The sequence below is a fragment of the Culex quinquefasciatus genome, chromosome 2 (assembly GCF_015732765.1).
Source record: "Culex quinquefasciatus strain JHB chromosome 2, VPISU_Cqui_1.0_pri_paternal, whole genome shotgun sequence".
Taxonomy (NCBI): domain Eukaryota; kingdom Metazoa; phylum Arthropoda; class Insecta; order Diptera; family Culicidae; genus Culex; species Culex quinquefasciatus.
This window is the reverse complement of record NC_051862.1, coordinates 185512813-185532819: the sequence shown is the minus strand read 5'-3', so window position 1 is coordinate 185532819 and position 20007 is coordinate 185512813. Positions and strand designations below refer to the sequence as shown.

Genomic DNA, 20007 nt, shown 5'->3' with positions numbered 1-20007 from the left:
TGATATTACTTCAATGCTTATTGGCTCATCACTAAATATTAAGATACGTACATGGAAGTTGCTTTTTGAGTTTTTAGGAGAAAGGATGTTTTTCTTTCTTGCTTTCTTTCTGCGCGTGGTTGTGAGGGGAGTCATTCTGTTTGGTGGTTGCTTGGCTTATCGATATTAATAGTACACCTTTTTCCCCTCTAGTATTGTTTATGCTTTTTTATGTGTATCTCCAAGCTAAAAGTTCGACACGATTTGTAAACTAGCACAACCTCTATTATTAGTCATGGAAATTTACTCTGCTTACTATTCTTGCGAATTGTTTTTATTGTTACTGGTTGTTTTTAATGTTTTTTTGTTATTTTCTTTACGTCATATTTATATCATAAATTGTAGAAGAAAACGTAACATAAATACTCACCGGAGTTATAATGTTCGAGACCAGCTTACAAAATTGTTAAACAAGAGCATGGATAAGAGCACAGATGAGGGATAAAGTTTTCCTAATGGTCCCAGTTCTGTTTTCAAATACAAACAGAAATCAACAAATTTATTCATGACCAGTCCAAACAACCCCCAGTTTAGTATTACTCTACGGAATCGGTCTTTTTTCTTTAATTTTAATTTTTGTATTTTTTAATCCGGCTGAAACTTTTTTGGTGCCTTCGGTATGCCCAAAGAAGTCATTTTGCATCATTAGTTTGTCCATATAATTTTCCATATAAATTTGGCAGCTGTTCATACAAAAATGATATGTGAAAATTCAAAAATCTGTATCTTTTGAAGGAATTTTTTGATCGAGATGGTGTCTTCGGCAAAGTTGTAGGTATGGATATGGACTACACTGAAAAAAAATGCTACACGGTAAAAAAATTTTTGGTGATTTTTTATTTAACTTTTTGTCACTAAAACTTGATTTGCAAAATAACACTATTTTTAATTTTTTATATTTTTTGATATGTTTTAGAGCAGCGATACTCAACGGGGGTACCGGGCCTCCTTGATTTACACGGCAGGGGGTACCAGCCTAGAAGAAGGTTGAGAATCGCTGTTTTAGAGGACATAAAATGCCAACTTTTCAGAAATTTCCAGAATGGGCAAAAAATCTTTGACCGAGTTATGATTTTTTGAATCAATACTGATTTTTTCAAAAAATCGAAATATATGTCGCAAAAATTTTTCAACTTCATTTTTCGATGTAAAATCGAATTTGCAATCAAAAAGAACTTTAGTGAATTTTTGATAAAGTGCACCGTTTTCAAGTTATAGCCATTTTTAGGTAACTTTTTTGAAAATAGTCGCAGTTTTTCATTTTTTATAATTAGTGCTCATGTTTGCCCACCTTTGAAAAAAATATTTTTGAAAAGCTGAGAAAATTCTCTATATTTTGCTTTATTGAACTTTGTTGATGCGACCCATAGTTGCTGAGACATTGCTATGCAAATGCTAAAAAACAGGAAAATTGATGTTTTCTAAGTCTCACCCAAACAACCCAACATTTTCTAATGTCGATATCTCAGCAACTATAGGTCCGATTTACAATGTTAAAACATGAAACATTCGTGAAATTTTCCAATCTCTTCGAAAAAAATATTTTCATAAATTTAAAATCAAGACAAACATTTCAAATGGGCGTAATATTGAATGTTTGGCCCGTTTAAAATGTTAGTCTTGATTTTAAATTTTTGAAAATATTTTTTTCGAAAAGATCGGAAAATTTCACGAATGTTTCATGTTTTAACATTGTTAATCGGACCTATAGTTGCTGAGATATCGACATTAGAAAATGGTGGGTTGTTTGGGTGAGACTTAGAAAACATCAATTGTCCTGTTTTTTAGCCTTTGCATAGCAATATCTCAGCAACTATGGGTCGCATCAACAAAGTTCAATAAAGCAAAATATAGAGAATTTTCTCAACTTTTCAAAAATATTTTTTCAAAGGTGGGCAAACATGGGCACTAATTTTAAAAAATGAAAAACTGCGACTATTTTCAAAAAAGTTACCTAAAAATGGTTATAACTTGAAAACGGTGCACTTTATCAAAAATTCACTAGAGCACTTTTTGATTGCAAATTCAATTTTACATCGAAAAATGAAGTTGAAAAATTTTTGCGACCGATATTTCGATTTTTTGAAAAAATCAGTATTGATTCAAAAATTCATAACTCGGTCAAAGATTTTTTGCCCATTCTGGAAATTTCTGAAAAGTTGGCATTTTATGTCCTCTAAAACATATCAAAAAATAAAAAAATTAAAAATAGTGTTTTTTTGCAAATCAAGTTTTAGTGACAAAAAGTTAAATTAAAAATCACCAAAATTTTTTTACCGTGTAGCATTTTTTTTCAGTGTAGTCTATATCCATACCTACAACTTTGTCGAAGACACCAACTCGATCAAAAAATTCCTTCAAAAGATACAGATTTTTGAATTTTTACATATCATTTTTGTATGGGCAGCTGCCAAATTTGTATGGAAAATTATATGGACAAACTAATGATGCAAAATGGCTTCTTTGGGCATACGGAAGGCACCAAAAAAGTTTTAGCCGGATTAAAAAATACAAAAAAAAATCGAATGACCGAAAACTCAGAGAATTGCTCTACTTTAAAAATATTCCCTTAAAACTGTCAAAACTATATTTCATTATCTTAAATGGCTACTAAAATAAATACACTAAATCGTAATTATTGAAAATTGAAAGTCACTTTACTCGAACTTCACCAAAGTCAAGGGATATAAGCTTTGAGAAATATTCAGAATGGCGCTAAACATATTTAAAAATAGGGAAAATTCTCGTATGTTTGGCAGGTTAAGCACTCGCTCCTAACTCCATCCAATTCGCTGATTTTCACTATTTAAACAACTAATTTTGCATAACTTTTGATAGAAACTTGCTTGCTCACTTCTCATTGAGCTATTTATCACTCGAGTTCAGTTGAAAACGCTTTAAATTAGCTTTAATTGAATGTCAAATTTCTGACCTGCCAACATTAGAGGCACGCTGGAATTAGATGCTGTTCCCCTAGTTAATTTAATTCGGAGTAATATTTTATTTGATGTTTTGTTGTAGAGTGACCCCATCTTGAACTTTTAGAGTTTGGTGTACTTGTTCATGCAATACAATGAAGTGGTTTTATGTCTTTTTGAAAAGAGTGCCTTGAGAGTGTGTCAGACACAGCTGTCGTCCAAATCCAGGAGCAAAAAATAAGCAAAAAGAATAAATAAAACACGTTCCATTTTTGTTGATTTTATCTGTAGACTTTACTCGTTCATCTTTTTCGCCTCACTGTGTAGTGCACAAAACATAAAACAAAACTACCCACAAACTATAATGCGATAAGGGTGAAATAATTAAGGCTAACGAATAATTTACACTGTGAGATAAATAATAAATACCACTATTAATATAAATAAGATACATAAGTTTGAATAAGATAAAATATGGCATACTTAAATCGTAACCAGAGGGGACTAGAATCATACTCTGACTTAGATAAACTCAGGTATTTTCGCTTCATCTTTCGATGTCGAACTTAAAACGAATAAATTCAATGTTTTATTGTTTTATTCAACTTATCGTAAACAAAATTAAGAAAACAAGACTGCTAATCAAACTAAGACATTCCGCTTGAATCAAAACTAATGAAAACCTACTCGTAAGCACAAAAAATCCTCTAAAACATATCAATGAAATTAATTATACAATACGAATTGAGAAATAATTGCAAATGAACTCATCAAACTGAAACTAGCCAACGAAACCCAGTTGAACTCAAACTCAAAAATATCGAAACTAACTCAAGAAAAATTGGAACAGCACTCCCCTGCGTCCTACTCGCATCCTCTGTCGTACCTCGCAAAAATCTCATTTTCTCACCTCAACCGTGTATTTGTATAAAATTCTCTACGAGTTCATGCACACGCAAACGTGTTAGATTCGCGTTAAATTCGTCTAAAAATGTTTTCCCTATCAAAAGTTGGAGCCTCTGAGTGAGCACGTGTTCAACACTTATTCTTCTTCTTTTTGGAATTATAGACACATCAATATCGTCCTACACCTTGTCGTTGGCCACAATGCATTGTTTCGTGTTTGATGATGCCCTTCTGTTCTTTTTCGATCTGTTCAGCGTCGAGTACGGAATACTGCTTCATATATATTGCTAACCCTAAAACTCAAAACCCAGGTGGTTGTCGTTCTCGTGGTCGAAACTGATTCGATGTGATAGCGGCTGCTCGAGTTGTAATTAATTTAAAATGAAGACGACAACAAAAAACAAATCGGTCTCGTTTGCTACGCGACGTTGTCCGGTGTTAAACTGCTTGTAGTGGGAGCGAGGGAGGGATTCGGTTGGACCCACTTTACGCGTTCTTCGACTTGTTGGTTTTAAAGCTGACCTGCAGGACCCGGTTTCCGAGGGTGTACCCGTTGAGGGATTGAATCGCTACGACCGCTTCGTCGTAGTTGGTCATCGTGACGAAGCCGAAGCCCTTGCACTTGTTTGTCTGCAGGTCCTTAATGACCTAAAATGGGAAAAATTGGAATGTAGAGACGGCCAAAAATTGCTACCAAAACTTGAACAAACCTTCACCGACTGCACGGCGCCGAACGGGCCGAACAACTGCCACAGGACGTTCTCCTCCGTTTCCGGCGCGAGGTTGTACACAAAGATGCACCAGCCGGACCCATTCGCGATGGCGTTAGTCGGAATCATCGAGTTGGCCAGCAGGTCCCCGGCCAGCGGCGAGTATCTGTAATTGGGAATAGCACTACCCCATATGAAAAGCGTTAGAACGTTCACTACGAGTTTGAGCTCCACCGATAGTCATGCACATCTCAAAAAATGAGCAAGGAGCAACATGCACAACTAGACTACAAAAAAAAACCATGCCCACAAAACCGCTCACCTGAATCGTCCCGTCGGGTGGTGCATCGGACCGGCGAACCGTCGCGCCGCCTGCGGTCCCAGGTAGGCCGCCAGCGGGGGCACCGTCTTGGTGTTGCTCGGATTGTTGGCGAACTTGACCGTGATCGGCTCGGTGGACCCCTTCGGAATGGTACCGTTCAGCTCCTTGATTGCCTTCTCCGCCTCGGTGCGCTGGTCAAACCGGATGAAGCCGACGCCCTTGGAAAGACCTGCCGGGAGAAAGAGAGAGGTTGCGCAACTTTAGACATTTAGAAGCATCGAAACTGCCTCCCAAAACTGTTAGGGTTGATAATACCACAAAACGAATGAACTAAAAGTAAATTTAAAAAAAAAAAACAAATATAAATACTGTCCTGAATTAGGACTCCTAATTGCAAAGTCCAAAGCTCTAGTAAGATCCAACATTTACAGTTTGAACCTCAGAAATCTAAATATCGCTAGGTTAAAAAAAATGTAGAAGAAAATTTAAAGCGCGACCAGCTTAATCCTCAATCTAAACGAAAGGAGAAATTCATGGTGTCAAACCGACGAAAAACCATGATGGTCATCGCCACAAAAAAAAATCGGACCGCATTTGCGCCAAAACCACCATTCCATGACGACGGCGGTGCGGCTCGTCGACAATTGATTATGGATTCCAGCAACGCGGTGGCGGTTTGATTTGAATAATGCAAATCCCCCACAACGCGACCAGGCGCGGACGCCTGTTGGATTCTATCAAATTTGCTCTCTTTTTTTTGGGGGATGTACAAATAACAAAAAAGCGGTTTTAATGCAAACGGCGTTTGCTAATGTGTGCCTGCCTGCGCTGTACCTACCGGGGGGACACTTCTCCGGACGCGGAAGCATACTGACGTGCTAGAAAAGAGGGGAAAATAAGAGAAAGAAAACTCAAATCAAATTAAAAGAACTAAAGCGAACGAAAACTGAAGGAACTTAGGTGGTAAGGGGAGAAATTAACGAAAAAGATGTTGATGGAGGAGCCGCACGGTGTTTCATGGCCGGTGGAGACGGTTGTACTTGGTGCTTACCTGTAATATTGTCACACAATATGCGGGAGGTAATGATGCGCCCGTACGGACTGAACAGCGACTCCAGGTCCGACTGGAGCATGTTCTTCGGCAGCCCGGACACGTACAGGTTCGCTCCCTTTATTGCTTCGGAACTTGGTCGTGCAAATGATACCTACAAGACAAAGACGGAGTTATTACGGCTGTTGTGAAGCGATATAGTCCGCGTGGCGGATCATATACCTTAATCTGCTTATTTTGCAGCCGTAGGCCGTTCAGTGTATTGATGGCTTTGCTTGCGTCCTCCGCCCGCTGATAGTTGACGAAGCCATAGCCAAGGCTTTGACCTGAAATGAAGAGCAGTTGTAGCTTACACTTGGAGACATTGCGTCCAAACTTACCCGTAACTTTGTCCCGAATGAGCTTGCAGCTCTCGACCTCGCCGATGCTGGAAAACAGCGACCGGATCTCCTCCTGGGTCATCTGCTGGGGCAGGTAATTGACGATGAGGTTGGTCTTGGAGTCCTCCTGGCTGCCCCCGTTTTGCTGCTGAGTTTCCGCGATTCCGTTCGTCATCATGCCACAAGCCTTCCCGGCACTTCCTCTTAGTAGTAGTAGTGGTGGAAGTAGTTACTTATATTAGTAGTCCTCTCGGCACTTGTAAAAAGTGCTGGCGTTTTTTGTATGTATGCGTGAGTGTATGTGTGTGTGTATAAGCACAAAAGTAGTCTCTTATCCGTTTCGATTTGGCTCAGTTGACTGCAGGGGGGTTGGTTGGTTAAAACGTGTCTCGTGATAAAAACTACCCTTTGGTTCAGGGGTTCGTCGTCGTCGTCGTCGTCGGTCGTTCTGAACTTATATTATAGTAATACTGATGGTGATGGTATTCACGTTCTCTAGTTCCGTCTGTTTCTATCCCCGCGGAGATGGCGCGCGACGTTTGGAGCAATAAATTTCACTTGCAGCTTCCGGTGAAGTGCTCGTTATCTGCAAACGGAAAGAGAAGAGAACTAAATTAGAGAAAGTTTCAAGAAAAATCGATTCGTTTTTTTTAATCCATATACTGCCGTTCTACGCATAATTGTCCCATGTTCAAAAAAGTGCAACAGAGAAAAACGCGATTGAAATTTTTCGATCGATTTCTGTGTTTCTACGCATAATTGTCCCGTGGGTTCCTATTCGCCCTATGTGTCCCTAATCGCCCCAGTTAGCAATTTATCACCCTTATTTGTAATTGTCTTGATATACAACTGGTAAACAAGACATAATGCTTAGTAAAACTGATGATTCCGTGATAGAAAATACTTGGTGGGACAATTATGCGTAGAAGTTTAACGATGGGACAAACAGACTTGGTGTTGTTTTTAATGAGTTTGCAAACAAAGTACCAGATTTTATGTGTTTTTCTTAAAGTACACATCAAATTAAACTTAAAAATGTTATAAAGTCAAATTCGTCCAAAACTGACATGGGACAATTATGCGTAGAACGGCAGTATAACTATAGAGTGGTACAACAGTTGCACTATTGTCACTCTGTGTGACCTTTTCGTCACGTTCTATACCACCTTGCCTGAGGTCAGGCAGAAAGGCAGGTATGATATAATTCCGTACCCCGGAAAATTGCATAAATAAAGACCAATCTAGGTCATCATCGGTGTGATTCCGCAGCGTGCGCGAATGATGTGCACTCTATTTATAGCCCTCGAATATCCTCCGACTCCGAAAATGGTTGTCCTGTGTAGGGCTTAAAGTTGGCGGCAAACTTCGATAAAGAGAGGCTAGTGATAAATCGGATGATTATGGTAGGAGAGACTTTTCTTGACGTCATCGGGATTTGGCGAATCTTGGAATGATTAGTTTTGAGCAAATTTTGTAAAAGTAATTCCATCATACCAAAAATCAAACAAATCATGTAGTCTTCTGCTTCAATACAAAACTACTCACATTTTCATCTGAAACGTTATTTCTCGTATAATAATTTGAAAATATTTCGAAAAAATGAATTGAAAAAAAATCGGTACAGTCATCCCTCATATTCGGAACAGTTTACAGATCGGCCAATGTTCAAAAAATCATAGCAAATCGATAATTGAACTTAATGATTCGCTTTTACCTTCATTTGAAAGCTTTTCTTGCAATGTTTCGAATGCTGTATAGAACAACTGCAAATTTTAACTTTTATATCAAGTTTTTGAAGAAAAACTTTGTCCCTTGAAATCCACAAATTCGGAACACTTTTTTCTTACGGATGTACACAAACTTTGAATCTCTCCAGGAGTACATATTTGTAACAAAAAAATGACTTCACAAACTGAAACCAGTGAAACTCAAGCTTAGTGATGTTTTATCCATGGTCTGATAACTTTTTTTGTAAAAATATCAGGTAAATTCAGGTGTTCCACAATTGTGGGAGGCACAATAACATCTCACAATCATGGAACAGGCCATTTGGAGGCAGTGTTTGATGCTATGGATAAAATAGTCTTGAAATTAAGTTCTTTGTTTAAAAAGTACTACTTTTACTAGTGAAATAGCAAGAAAATGTCCAAATAAAGGTCCTAAAAATAGTAGGGTCGAGAGAAAAGCTGCATTTGGCGTGCTATTGACAAATTATCACAAAAGTGTTCCGAATTTGTGGGTGTTCCGAATATGTGGGATGACTGTACCTAAATTTCAACTGTTAATATTTTTCCCCAGGAAACATGTTATCGCTCAAGCGTCGATAGATAACATCCATATGGTATTTGTTTAGGCATTACAAGCATCAGCTAGGGGTAGATAAAATGAAATTTTCCAACTGCTGATTACAGAGGCACTTTTTGCTCTTGTTTCTCTTCGTAGCAACTCGCAAAAGCTTAATGAATCCACCAGTCCGCAAACCAGCTGTTTTGTAGGTACAAAAAAGTTAGGAAAACGGAATGACGAGCAAATTGCTGTTTGAATTTGGGACATTTATTTTTACAATCTAAACCAGCATGCACAACCACAGAAAGTGGAGGGGGATTTACACTGATGAAAAATCGCAATCATACAACTCGCTCGAGTGATGGGAGCAACAAAAAAAGACGTCGAAACGTGCATCTTAATTTTAAATTACAAAAATAAACAATCCCCCGGGTACTGACTTTTACCGGCATACCGTTAGCTTGTTTCTTGCTCATGTTTTTGCTCATATTCCATGGAAAAGATATGGTTGGCAACCCCCCTCAATGTTGCTGGCAGCAGCAGACTCCAAGCATCGTAATCCTGATTTATGAGAGAGGAAACGATGTTATTTTTTTCTTATGTTTGCTGGAAAGGGCTTTCCCCAATGTTGGCAAGTCTCGAGGGTATGTTTGATCAGACAGCTAAAGTTCCGTCATATGTTGCGAGGAAAGAAAAAAGCAATTTATGAGTGCTTTAGAAATTTGTTTATAATTGTTTTCAAATGTAAGTGATGTATTCTTGATGCTATCTGGATTTAGCACAAATGTTCCACTTCGTTTTACCATTCATAGTTTTTCGCCCACCCCAGACACAGACTTTTTCTACTCTGAAAAACTTGAATTAATCAACTGAAACTCATTAGTGCAACTTTGCTTCGATAACGCCTCGGGTTCATAAAACATTCCCAAACTGGAGTGCCGGAAACTTTGTCACTGTTGCTATTATCCACTTTCCCTTGCGAAAATGGCCGTCCAAAGTTGTTTCGTTCATTTGGGCAACGTGCCAAAATATTGGACCATATTGGAGCACGCAGTTGATTCATTAGGAAACGTAAACAAAAACTGAATCTTTGGGCAGCGTTCAACTTTGCTCTGGGCGACCTTGCCCGAGCAGTACTTTTCTTAAACTGAGGAATATACACTCAAACCCCGATGGTTTGACACCAACTGTTGTCAAATGAACGGGGTCACTTTTCAGTTTGATAGTGTGCGTGAGCGCCGTGTAAAAAGTGACAGTTGGTCACTTTTTAGTTTGACTTTGACCAACCTACGGGGTATAAACTAAAAAAGTGTCAAACTAAAAAGTGACCAACCACCGGGCGTTGAGTGTACTAAACTTTTTAAATCTAAAGAATTCCAAGTAATTTTGTTATTTCGCGAAATTCAAAGGACTAACCGTACTAAACAAAACACCAAACGCATAATCCCTTCTTTGTTATCATAGCAAAAGAATTTAGCTCCAAAAACTGTTTTAGCAATTTGGTCTGCCTCAGAAATCTTGTCCAGAACAAGAGACAAACTACACCGCAATGAATGCATTGCTGAGCCGAATTTGCATATCGTCCCCCGAAAATCTTCGCATCTGTGTTTGGCAAAAACTGCATTCTCCTTCGCTCTAATTGAATTTAAAGTTTATAGAGTGGTGCCGGTTATGTTCTTGCGCTTATCGTCGATGAGAGATTGTTTGTGCTAGCTAGTGTTTTGCATGCAACCAAATTAAAAGTGCAATCATCCATGCACTCATTTTGGACCCTCTCTTGTACAGGTAAAAGAACAGTTCTAGAGTTTTTTGAAAAGGTCCAATAAACCAAATTTTCAAGGCTGACTCAAGGCGGTTTCAAAAACACCCAAAAAGCAAAAACTGGAAATTTGGTTTATTGGACCTTTTCAAAAAAACTCCAGAGTTTTAGAGCAAAATGATTGCAAAAATAACAACAATGTTTATTCAATACAAAGCCAATGCTTTAAAATTCTGTTTTTATTTTTCAATAAAATGAAAAAAAAATCGTTTATTCAATAATATCTAAAGAAATTGATTGGAAAAATTCCAATTTCGATCAAGATAATTTCTAACAAGTTCTCGCTTCACCCAAAACCACCTGTCATCATGCAGCGTGCTTGCGGTTCATTGAAAAGCGACGACAACCATATGGGAATAATGTGACCATCGTCATCACTCACTGGTTATTCCAACTCTGTGCCACCTGCCCGACGTTGAGCATTATTCAACATTAACGGCAGCTTAGTGACACTTTTGCGTTCAACTTCTCTTCCCGGTGTGTGGTGCGAAAATCAATATTTTCCACCAGGAATGTCACACATTCCCGTTGGAATGACCGCGCTTTGCGTCACATTTGGACTAATTTTGCTCAAAACGTCGAACAAGCCTGCTAGGATCAAGTCACTGGCCCGAGCTATAGGACGTCCAAACAAACACAAACTTGAGGGAGAGTTACTCATTTTTACTGGTGACCTAGTTTTCCCTCATCCTGAGTTTCGTCCTGCTGAAAGTAGAGCGCTTTCCCCTATTTTCTCATGTGACAAGAAGAGGAAACATGATTTATGGATCCAAGCCGCGAACGCGTCTGCAATCAGCGACTAATTGCCACCATCTTGCTGATTGTGGGTGTCTAGTCGACTGGAAAAATGGCCGGGTTTGTTCGATTTATCGCTGTCTGCCGGCTAGCTGACTACAATTTATGTCCGCTTGCCGCAGGAAGTAGGTCTTTATGGTACAGCTTTGCCAGGTTTGTTAAATTACTTTGATTCGGTTTGGATTGAAATATTCATTTTTGTCATATCTGGACAGAACTTACAAATTAACTTGAATAGAAACAATCTATTAAAATTTGTAGTCAGACTCAATCCCTCTTGTAAAATGTAGTATATTTCCGTAAACACGTCCGGATATTAACTATCCTTGCAGAACCGATTATATACTCACACCCATAATTGATAGGCAATTTATAATCCACCTCCCTCCACCCGCAAGCCCCAGCTGACCACGACAACGGCTATCATGGCACCAAACATGAACCACACGTGCATAAGCCCTATTTTATGCATGTTTTATGACCACTTTCAGGACCCACTGAACTGAGCTGGGTACATTTGGAGTAAGTTCAGAGCCCGTTGTGGGTTACGGGTTGGTAGGTTAAATCACTTAAACCATTCGCCGAGAACTTGTTTCGATAATTGCCTCTTGACACTGGGAGTCCTTGCTATTATTAGGTGTGTAATAATAATAAATTATAAGATTGCTTAGGAAGCTGAGCTCATTAAACTCAAATGTGTAAAATTTGGCAAAACATTTAAAACACAATCTAACACTATTTGACAACATTATATCGTTCGTAACGTCTTCACCGGATAATCCCCCTTCTAAATTGGCTTAAGCCCAAGCACTTTCCGGCGCTCATTCCAGACGCTCGTCAATGTTCACCATTTATGACGAAATCAGACCGGTCAGTTACGCGGCGATGGTTACCTGAAGAGTGCGTACTTGGGAAGCACCACAAGTTAGAAAATAGGCCCTCATTAGCGGGACGTCATTGTCCCGGCGCGAGCCGGTTATTTCAAGGAAATGTAAAAGTGAACGAACGCGGTTCAAGTAGTTACAGGTGTTGGCTATAATGAGATTTAAACATTATCTATTGGATGGAAATGTTTGGTGACCTACTGCTCATTCTGATAAAAATCATTTGGGATAAATATATTTATTTTATTTTACATTATCATAACAAATACTTTAAAATAAATCTAAAAACTTGCACAAAAGTGTGTATAACTTTTGATTATTTCGAGAAAATTAGGTGGTTTCTTAAAATATCATCCAGTTTCCTAACCCAGATTCCTAGCTTATTTTTAAAAATAATTTGGTTTGTTTATTCGATATTGCGGTTAAAATGCAAAAACTGATCCTTAAACGAATCTTAATGTTATAAGCCCAATTGGTTCAGATTTGACCATTGCTTCATATTTCTAGCTTTACAACAAATAGTTTTATATCAGAAGTTAACCAATTTTCTTTTCATTTGACTGAGGATTACTTTTCAAGGTTACAAAAGATAAATGAACTGTTTGCACCTTTTATCATTGTGTCCAAAAAATATACAAACTTTTTTTACATGTATCGACTACATAATACAGCAGTCTTGGCCGAATGGTTAAGCTATCCGCTTAGTAAGCGGAAGATCATGGGTTCGATTCCCATCTGCTGCAACCTTCCATCGGATGAGGAAGTAAAATGTCGGTCCAGGCCTTGGTTGTTAGGCCGTTAAGTCATTCCAAGTGTAGGAGTCGTCTCCATGCCATAAGTACAAACAACACACCAAACCAAGCCTACTCCGGTGGAATCGCTGGCAGCTGTTGGACTCACAATCCAAAGGTCGTCAGTTCAAACACTGGGGTGGAAGGTTCCGTGGAGTAAGAGAGGTTTGGGTGCTCTCCCCATTCAAGCTTTCGGACTCCTAGGTTCGAGCAGAAACTTGCAATAGAGACCACAAAAGACCCGGGGGTCGTGAAAGTGGCTGGTTTGATTTTTGACTTCATAGTACAGTGTTGCAGATGCTAAAATGTATCTTTGTTCAACCAGCAATTCTACCTTAGTAACAATATCTCAAGACAGCGTTTCCAGAAAATCCAATTTTTGACACATCGGAAATGTTTTTTTAAATATCTGTAAGGCTGAGGTTAACCGCATATTTCGCAAATTCTCCCTTCACAATACTGTTTATATGTTTGTTTACTTACGCTCTGGAAATGTTTTTTTTTTTTTCTTTTTTTGTTAAACCAATTGAGTGATTAATTTTACTGCACTCAACTTAGTGTCAAAAGCTTGTTGAGTTTCGGCAAACAACTCTAAGATTGAGAATGACAACTGTCATTTCTGCAGCAACAGTACTGTAGAATTGTAACCAGATTAGGATTAGAACCAGGAAGAATGACAACTGTCATTTCTGCAGCAACAGTACTGTAGAATTGCTACCAGATTAGGATTAGAACCAGGAAGGTGCTGTGTCCTATCCCTCGCCTAGACCAGACCGAAATCCATGATAAAGCTGTCAGACCAAATCTGTCAGACCAAGACTGTCAGACCAAAGAGCAAAAAGTAAACAATCTTGGTCTTCGACGTAGGTGCACAGAAATCAAGAAAAGACAATTTGAAAAAGAATTTAATTTTTTTCCAATTCAATGACTGGTTTTGGAGTGCAAAATTGAATGTACGCCAGAAAATGATTAAACAGTGCGGCGTCTTGAACACCGACAATTAAATAAGCAATTGAAAGCCTTATTCTTCCACTTTAATTTTTGATCGCGTTTTCGGTTTACACCTAGAACTACGATAAAAACTGCAAAAAAACGTATTAAGTCGTAATTGCCTATTGCTCAAGCAATTGTAGTAAAAATGTCGAGTACAACATTTTACGATCATGCGACCTCCCGAGACTCGGCGACAAAAATTAACGCATTAAACATTTCGTTCACTTCTCACCGCGGGGGGAAGACAAAAAATACCTTGTTTCCCCTCACAACATTTGCTTTTCTTCGCCCAAAGAAACAGCTGTTCACCCATTTTCGAGCTGCGTCCACAGGCTCTACTTTGGGAACACTTTTAGAAACGTAAAGCATACCGCGCCGGTCGAGCGCGTCTTCACGAAAAATTATAAATAAAAACTAAAAACGCGCAACGCTATGCGCGGGCTGTCTCTTTTCAAACGATTTTCTGCCGAATTTTCCTCCCGTCATCATCACCATCATTAGAAGAGTGCCCTAGGAATGAGAGGTGTGGAAGGGTTGCTAAAGTTATTCCGGATTTGAAACGAAAACGATACTAAGATGGTTTTGTTTTCAGCGAACTAAAGTAATTGAGCAATACAAAACAGGCTAATATTGGCTCATCTACCCTACTAATAAGCAGCCGGCGCTGACTTCGGCAAGTCGGCATGATTTAAAAATAAAACTCACCTACAATAATAAACACGCTTCAAACAAAAGTAATAAATTTGGCTATTTTTAGGGTCGCGCACGCGAAATATTTTCTGCACCTCTAAATAAAATATTTGCACTTATTTCTTCGCCCGTGTGTGTGTGTGTAAATTTTCTTCTGGTTCTGCTTTTCCACCGTTTGTAGCCAACTTTTCCGGAGCGTGTTGTACACAAAAATGGCTTTACATAACACAGTATTTTCAGACCACTGGTTTGTAAAATATTACTTTTCAAGACACTTTGTCGGATACTTTCGGATCCATATATCACATTCGGTGGCACACTTTTCCTCTCATGTGCTCGCTTGCGAAATAAACCAGAAGCAGTTCAAACTCCGCGTTTTCCACCAGACTGACTTCCTCTTGGCCAGCTGCCAGCTACTTCCGATTGGCAGCAAATCGATGTTCCAAATTTCAGCAAATAAGCGCCAAATTTCACAAACATGCAGCGAAACACGCGAAAAAAGGAAACAAAACAGAACTTTACTTGGAAGTGAAAAAATATCCGGAAAACTCGTAGATAACTTGAAACAAAAATTCCAAAAAGAAAATATGCGCAAGAGGAAAAACGCAAAAACGAAAAGAAAAACCAAATAAAATCGAGAGGCCGAAAAAAATTAACAGGAGCGCGCGCGCGACTTAGCCTGTGAGTGTTGCCTCGGCGGAGAACCAAACAAAATTAAGCCTGGTGGGCGAAAAATGTTCCCCCTTGGGCGGTTGGAAAAGCCGACTCGTCGATCGCCGCAAGAAAATGAAGGGGGAAAAGAGCGCAAAACACCAGCCACAGGAAATTGGACGCGAGTGCGTGTGTGTAGGAGCGATGTGTGGCGGCACGGAAAGTTTAAGCTCTGATGGATATCCACTTAACAATTGATTTGTTGGCATCTTCAAAATTCCGTAGTAACAGTTCAATAGGGCGAATCTGCGTTTGTAAACAAGAAGTCTAACCCTTTTACTCAAGTGACAGTTCACGTCAAGTAAGAGGGGGATAGACGCAGATTCGCCCTATTGAACTGTTACTACAGATTTTTTCGAAAATCGCAAAAGTAGCATTTCATTTAAAATTAATAGATTTTGAGTGTTTTCGAAAGATATTTGATATATAATTAACGATATTTTTAGCAAATATATAAATTGGAATTATTCTTATTTACGCGTAGAAATCTTGTAAACAAATCCGGTAACTTAGTAAACATTCAAATGTTTTTCAAAATCATCTTGATTTTGGAAACATTTACAGCAAAATCGAACAAAAATGTTGACGATTTTGAAAAAAATTCAATTTTTAAAAGTTCGAGAACATAGAGTTTCCGAATTTGCTTACAGGATTTCTATCCGTGTAAAGAATAATGTTATATCATGTTCATTATATTTATTTCCAATCCATTTATAAAAAATGTTCAAAATACTTAAAGAAGTAGTATTCTACTTTTCGGACTCCGATTTGTCACTAAGAACACGTCGCTGTCGTGCTAATTTGTCGTACGTGCGTTTTGGGCCAAATTGAGTTAAGAATGCCATTTTGTGCAGCTCACAATGCCACAATACCTTTTGACTTTCGCAAATCCCCAAAATTCTATATCAATCCTGAGATATTCAATGAAAACCGAAAAAACTCCGTGCATTTTTGTCACATTTCATATGAAAGAACTTTCAATGTTTTCGTGCTATTTTGACACACCCTGAAAATTGATGTAGCATTGAGGACAATGCACAGAATGGTCCACCAAACAAAATGTGTTTGTTATTGTTTACATTGCGTGCTCTTGTTTTTGTTTATTTAAGCTCAAACATTAAAACGTGTTTTTCATCAGTGTGTAACTTGTCGTATCGGGGTGCTCCGATTTGGATGAAACTTTCAGCGTTTGTTTGTCTATACATGAGAAAGGTTTTTTGAAGCACTTCAAAATATGTTACATGTTATATTCCTAACAAAATCCATTTTGAGCAGTAATTGGTAAAAGCTACGAGAAAAAGTCTAACCAATCCTGGATGTTTATGGCACGTTTGAAGGGCTTCAAAAGACCTTTCGGTTGGAAGTATGAGAGTTGGTATTGATGAAGTTTTAAGCAAATGCGAGCAATTCTAAGATTTTTAATAATATTTGAACCTCAAACTTCAAAGGCCGTTTTATCCTATTCCCTATGTCGTAGAGTGCTCATATTTGGCATGAGTTCATCTGACAAACGCTGAAAGTTTCATCCAAATCGGAGCACCTCGATTCGACCTCTAGAACAAACCGAGCAAAATCTACAAATACTGCCCTTTATAATGTCCATACGTACATAATTAATTTGAGACAAGCCTTACCACTTGGAAAGCAATCCTATCAATGCCAACCCGGTTTACAGTAAACAGTACACAGAAAAACATAATGTAAATTTGGAAGCTGTAATTTTTGAAGGTTGAATATTACCTCTTTCATGATGTAATTTTACCTCAATTTAGACTGAAAAAGTGACATTAAACCTGAAAAGTGGTAAAATTACACATTTCCAGAGGTAAAATTACACCTTTTTTCTGACATAAAAGATGTACCCCTTCCCAGATGTAATATGTAATATAGATGTAATATACCATGATTTTTTTTCTGTGTAGTTGAACATAAAACATTCAAAGCGATTAAATGTTATTTAATATGGATAATTTTTTCGCAGGTATATTTAAATTTTTAGCTATTTATAATAAAATCAAGGGAAAAAATGATAATAGCTTAAAATAGAATTTTTTGTTTTAAAACGAACATTGGTCTGTACAGGAATTTGTTGGGACATTGAATCATAGCTTAAAACCCCAGACGACCAAATTTTAATGACTGTAGTATGTCAGTTATGTGAATTTCTGAAAAATACTAGAATAAGGTACCTTTTTCATTTATATTTTTATGTCACAATCATAACATATGGTACCTGTCACAAATGTAAACCAATCATTGATTTACAAGTTTTGAATATTACCGACTTGAAATTTTATTATGTTTACCACTTCCAAGTCATAAAGGTTTGTATCTGCATATAAATAAATAATTCTGGAAATTTACATTTTATCTAAATCAAGAACTGTTGAACTCGATATTGCTGGAAAGTACTTTTTGATTTTCATTATTCTAACAATTTAAGTTTTCTGTGCTTTCTACCTTTCGTTACCCACACAACTTCTTTAATTTAAATCCTTAAACCGCTACTGCCACGAAACCTCCGTAAACCGCAGCACCTGGGACCGTGTCTCCCCTAATCCTATATGCGTATAGACCTTTTCGTCCCCTTGTTTGTTTCCTCTTTTTCGGTGAGCACGAAACCAAACCGCACGTGACTTAGGCGTGTGCCACTAGGCGTTTAGTTGGAGGTTAGTTTATTACGTTTATCAAAGTGTTTGTCCCAAAACCTGGGCCGGTTTGGTGTTGCACTCACACACCTGAAACAAATAGCGAGGGGGTTAATTCTTGGTTAAATACTTGTATTGCTTCACAAGCTAAATGTAGGAAAAAACTAAACCAAGTATTCTGATCATCATTAGTATTCAACTATATTTTCAAACTGTATCACCTGAATTCTACAGAAAGCTCTAGCATCCATGAAAAGGGATGACACACCGCTTTTTATTAAATTTCGAGCCAATAATTGAACATCCATTGAAACAGCAAATTTGATTCCACAGCATACAGCAACAGCCGCTCTCACCGGAAGACCCTGAATCAGATGGCTGGACAAACGCATCGACAAAGGGCCACATAACCCGTCCTGTCGTACATTTCCCACTAGAACCCGGATACACATCCTCCGCCACACAACTGCACGGCCGGCCAGCTCGACTTTTAAAACGATCAGCCATGGCTTTAACCTTTGCCATCCGGAGGAGAGCGTGGTCTCCCACAGGACTGCAATATAGGTCGTCCGTTCCGGTCTCGTCTGGTCTGGCCTGGCCTGCCCAAGCTGGTGATTCAATTTTGGCCGTACAATATTATATCTGTTCTGCAAATAATCCCCAGCAGAGTGAGTTTTGGAAGGCTCGAAAATTGGACACCAGCCCAAAATAGACTTTTCGCAACCGTTGGCAACATTGGGAGGCGCGGCGATGATGGCGTCTGTTCGCAATGCCAGCGGCATCAAACGGCTGGCCAAGTTCTACTGGTTTCTTGGGGAGGCATCCTGGATCTGGATAGAATGGTTCTGATAAATTATAAAATTATTAAAATTGTTTGACAAATAAATACTCTTGAACAACAAAAAATACAATCTAAACAATCATAATAAAAAATAAAAAATTTCGACAAACGACAATCGATTTGAAATTGAACATTTTAAAACTCAATTCAATATAATGCGAGCCCATGTTTTGGAATTCAAAAATTTAAGCCTCAACTGTTGATTTTTTTTTGTTTTTCCCGTGTTCAGGAGGTCATTTTAATCAACTTTCGTTCTACGAAAACCTTTACTTCTCTTGTTTAATGTTTTTCTTGTTTCATTTTTAAGTATTTTAATTTGAATTTATCTTGTTTAGTTAATGTTTGTTTTTGGTAGTATTTGGCCTATTCTACCACCTCCTATCATAACATTTTGCCTATCTAATTTTTTTCATGTTTTTAAAGTCACATTTTCATTTTTTGCTTGTTGTTAACAATTTCTGCTATAAAATGGCATCATTTAAATTGTAGAAAAAAATGCGTTGAGGCATAGTCTGGGACACGCGAAAAATTACTACAAACAGTCATCCCTCATATTCGGAAATGTTTACAGATCTGCCAATGTTCAACAAATCATAGAAAATCGATAATTGAACATAATGATTTGCTTTTTCCTTCATGTGAAACTTTTCTTGCGATCTTTTGATTGATGTATAGACCAGCTGTACATTTTGACGTTTTATATCAAGTTTTTGAAGGAAAACATTGACCCTTGAAATCCACAAATTCGGAACACTTTTTTCTTACGATGTAAACAAACTTTTTTTCTCTCCAGGAGTACATATTTTTTAACAAAAAAAATCACTTCACACTCTGAAACCAATAAAACTCAAGCTAAGTGTTCTTTTAGACATGGTCTGATCACTTTTTTTGTGAAAATATCAATTAAATTCAGGTGTTCCACAATTGTGGGAGGCACAATAACATCCCACAATTATGAAACAGGAAATTTGGAGGCAGTGTTTTGCTGCTCTGGATAAAATAGTCTTGAAATGAGGTTTTTTGCTCGAAAAGTACTATTTTCACTAGTGAAATAGCAAGAGAATTTCTAAGTAAAGGTCATAAAATTAGCAGGGACGACAGAAAAGTTGTATTTTGCATCCAATTGACAAATTACCACAAAAGTGTTACGAATTTGTGGGTGTTCCGAATATGTGGGATGACTGTTTTTCTTTTTACTTAAAATTAGGAAATGTTAGTAAAAA

General features: G+C 37.9%; 1 protein-coding gene across 4 annotated transcripts; it reads right to left on the bottom strand.

Annotated features, from left to right (window-relative positions):
• Positions 1-3226: 3226 nt before the first annotated feature.
• Positions 3227-15310, bottom strand: LOC6031233 (ELAV-like protein 3). 4 transcript variants are annotated; one of them, XM_038252746.1, is made up of 8 exons: positions 14600-15310; positions 6327-6912; positions 6169-6272; positions 5947-6100; positions 5736-5773; positions 4896-5125; positions 4574-4757; positions 3227-4511 (listed from the first exon to the last, which is right to left on the bottom strand). In XM_038252746.1, exons 2-8 carry the CDS (start codon positions 6502-6504, stop codon positions 4350-4352), a joined length of 1050 nt encoding a protein of 349 aa, XP_038108674.1. In that variant the 5' UTR covers positions 6505-6912; positions 14600-15310; the 3' UTR covers positions 3227-4349. The 4 variants fall into 4 exon arrangements, with proteins under 4 accessions (XP_038108674.1, XP_038108675.1, XP_038108676.1 ...); XM_038252747.1 differs by having other exon boundaries at positions 4574-4739; XM_038252748.1 differs by lacking the exon at positions 5736-5773 and having other exon boundaries at positions 4896-5124.
• Positions 15311-20007: the final 4697 nt, after the last annotated feature.

Bases quoted from the DNA above. Each gene is read 5' to 3' on its own strand.
- LOC6031233 (XM_038252746.1), bottom strand. From the start codon at position 6,504: ATGATGACGAACGGAATCGCGGAAACTCAGCAGCAAAACGGGGGCAGC. The intron at 6,101-6,168 runs GTATATGATCCG...TTTGTCTTGTAG, and splicing joins TGCAAAATAAGCAGATTAAG to GTATCATTTGCACGACCAAG. The intron at 5,774-5,946 runs GTAAGCACCAAG...CCTCTTTTCTAG, and splicing joins ATTGTGTGACAATATTACAG to CACGTCAGTATGCTTCCGCG.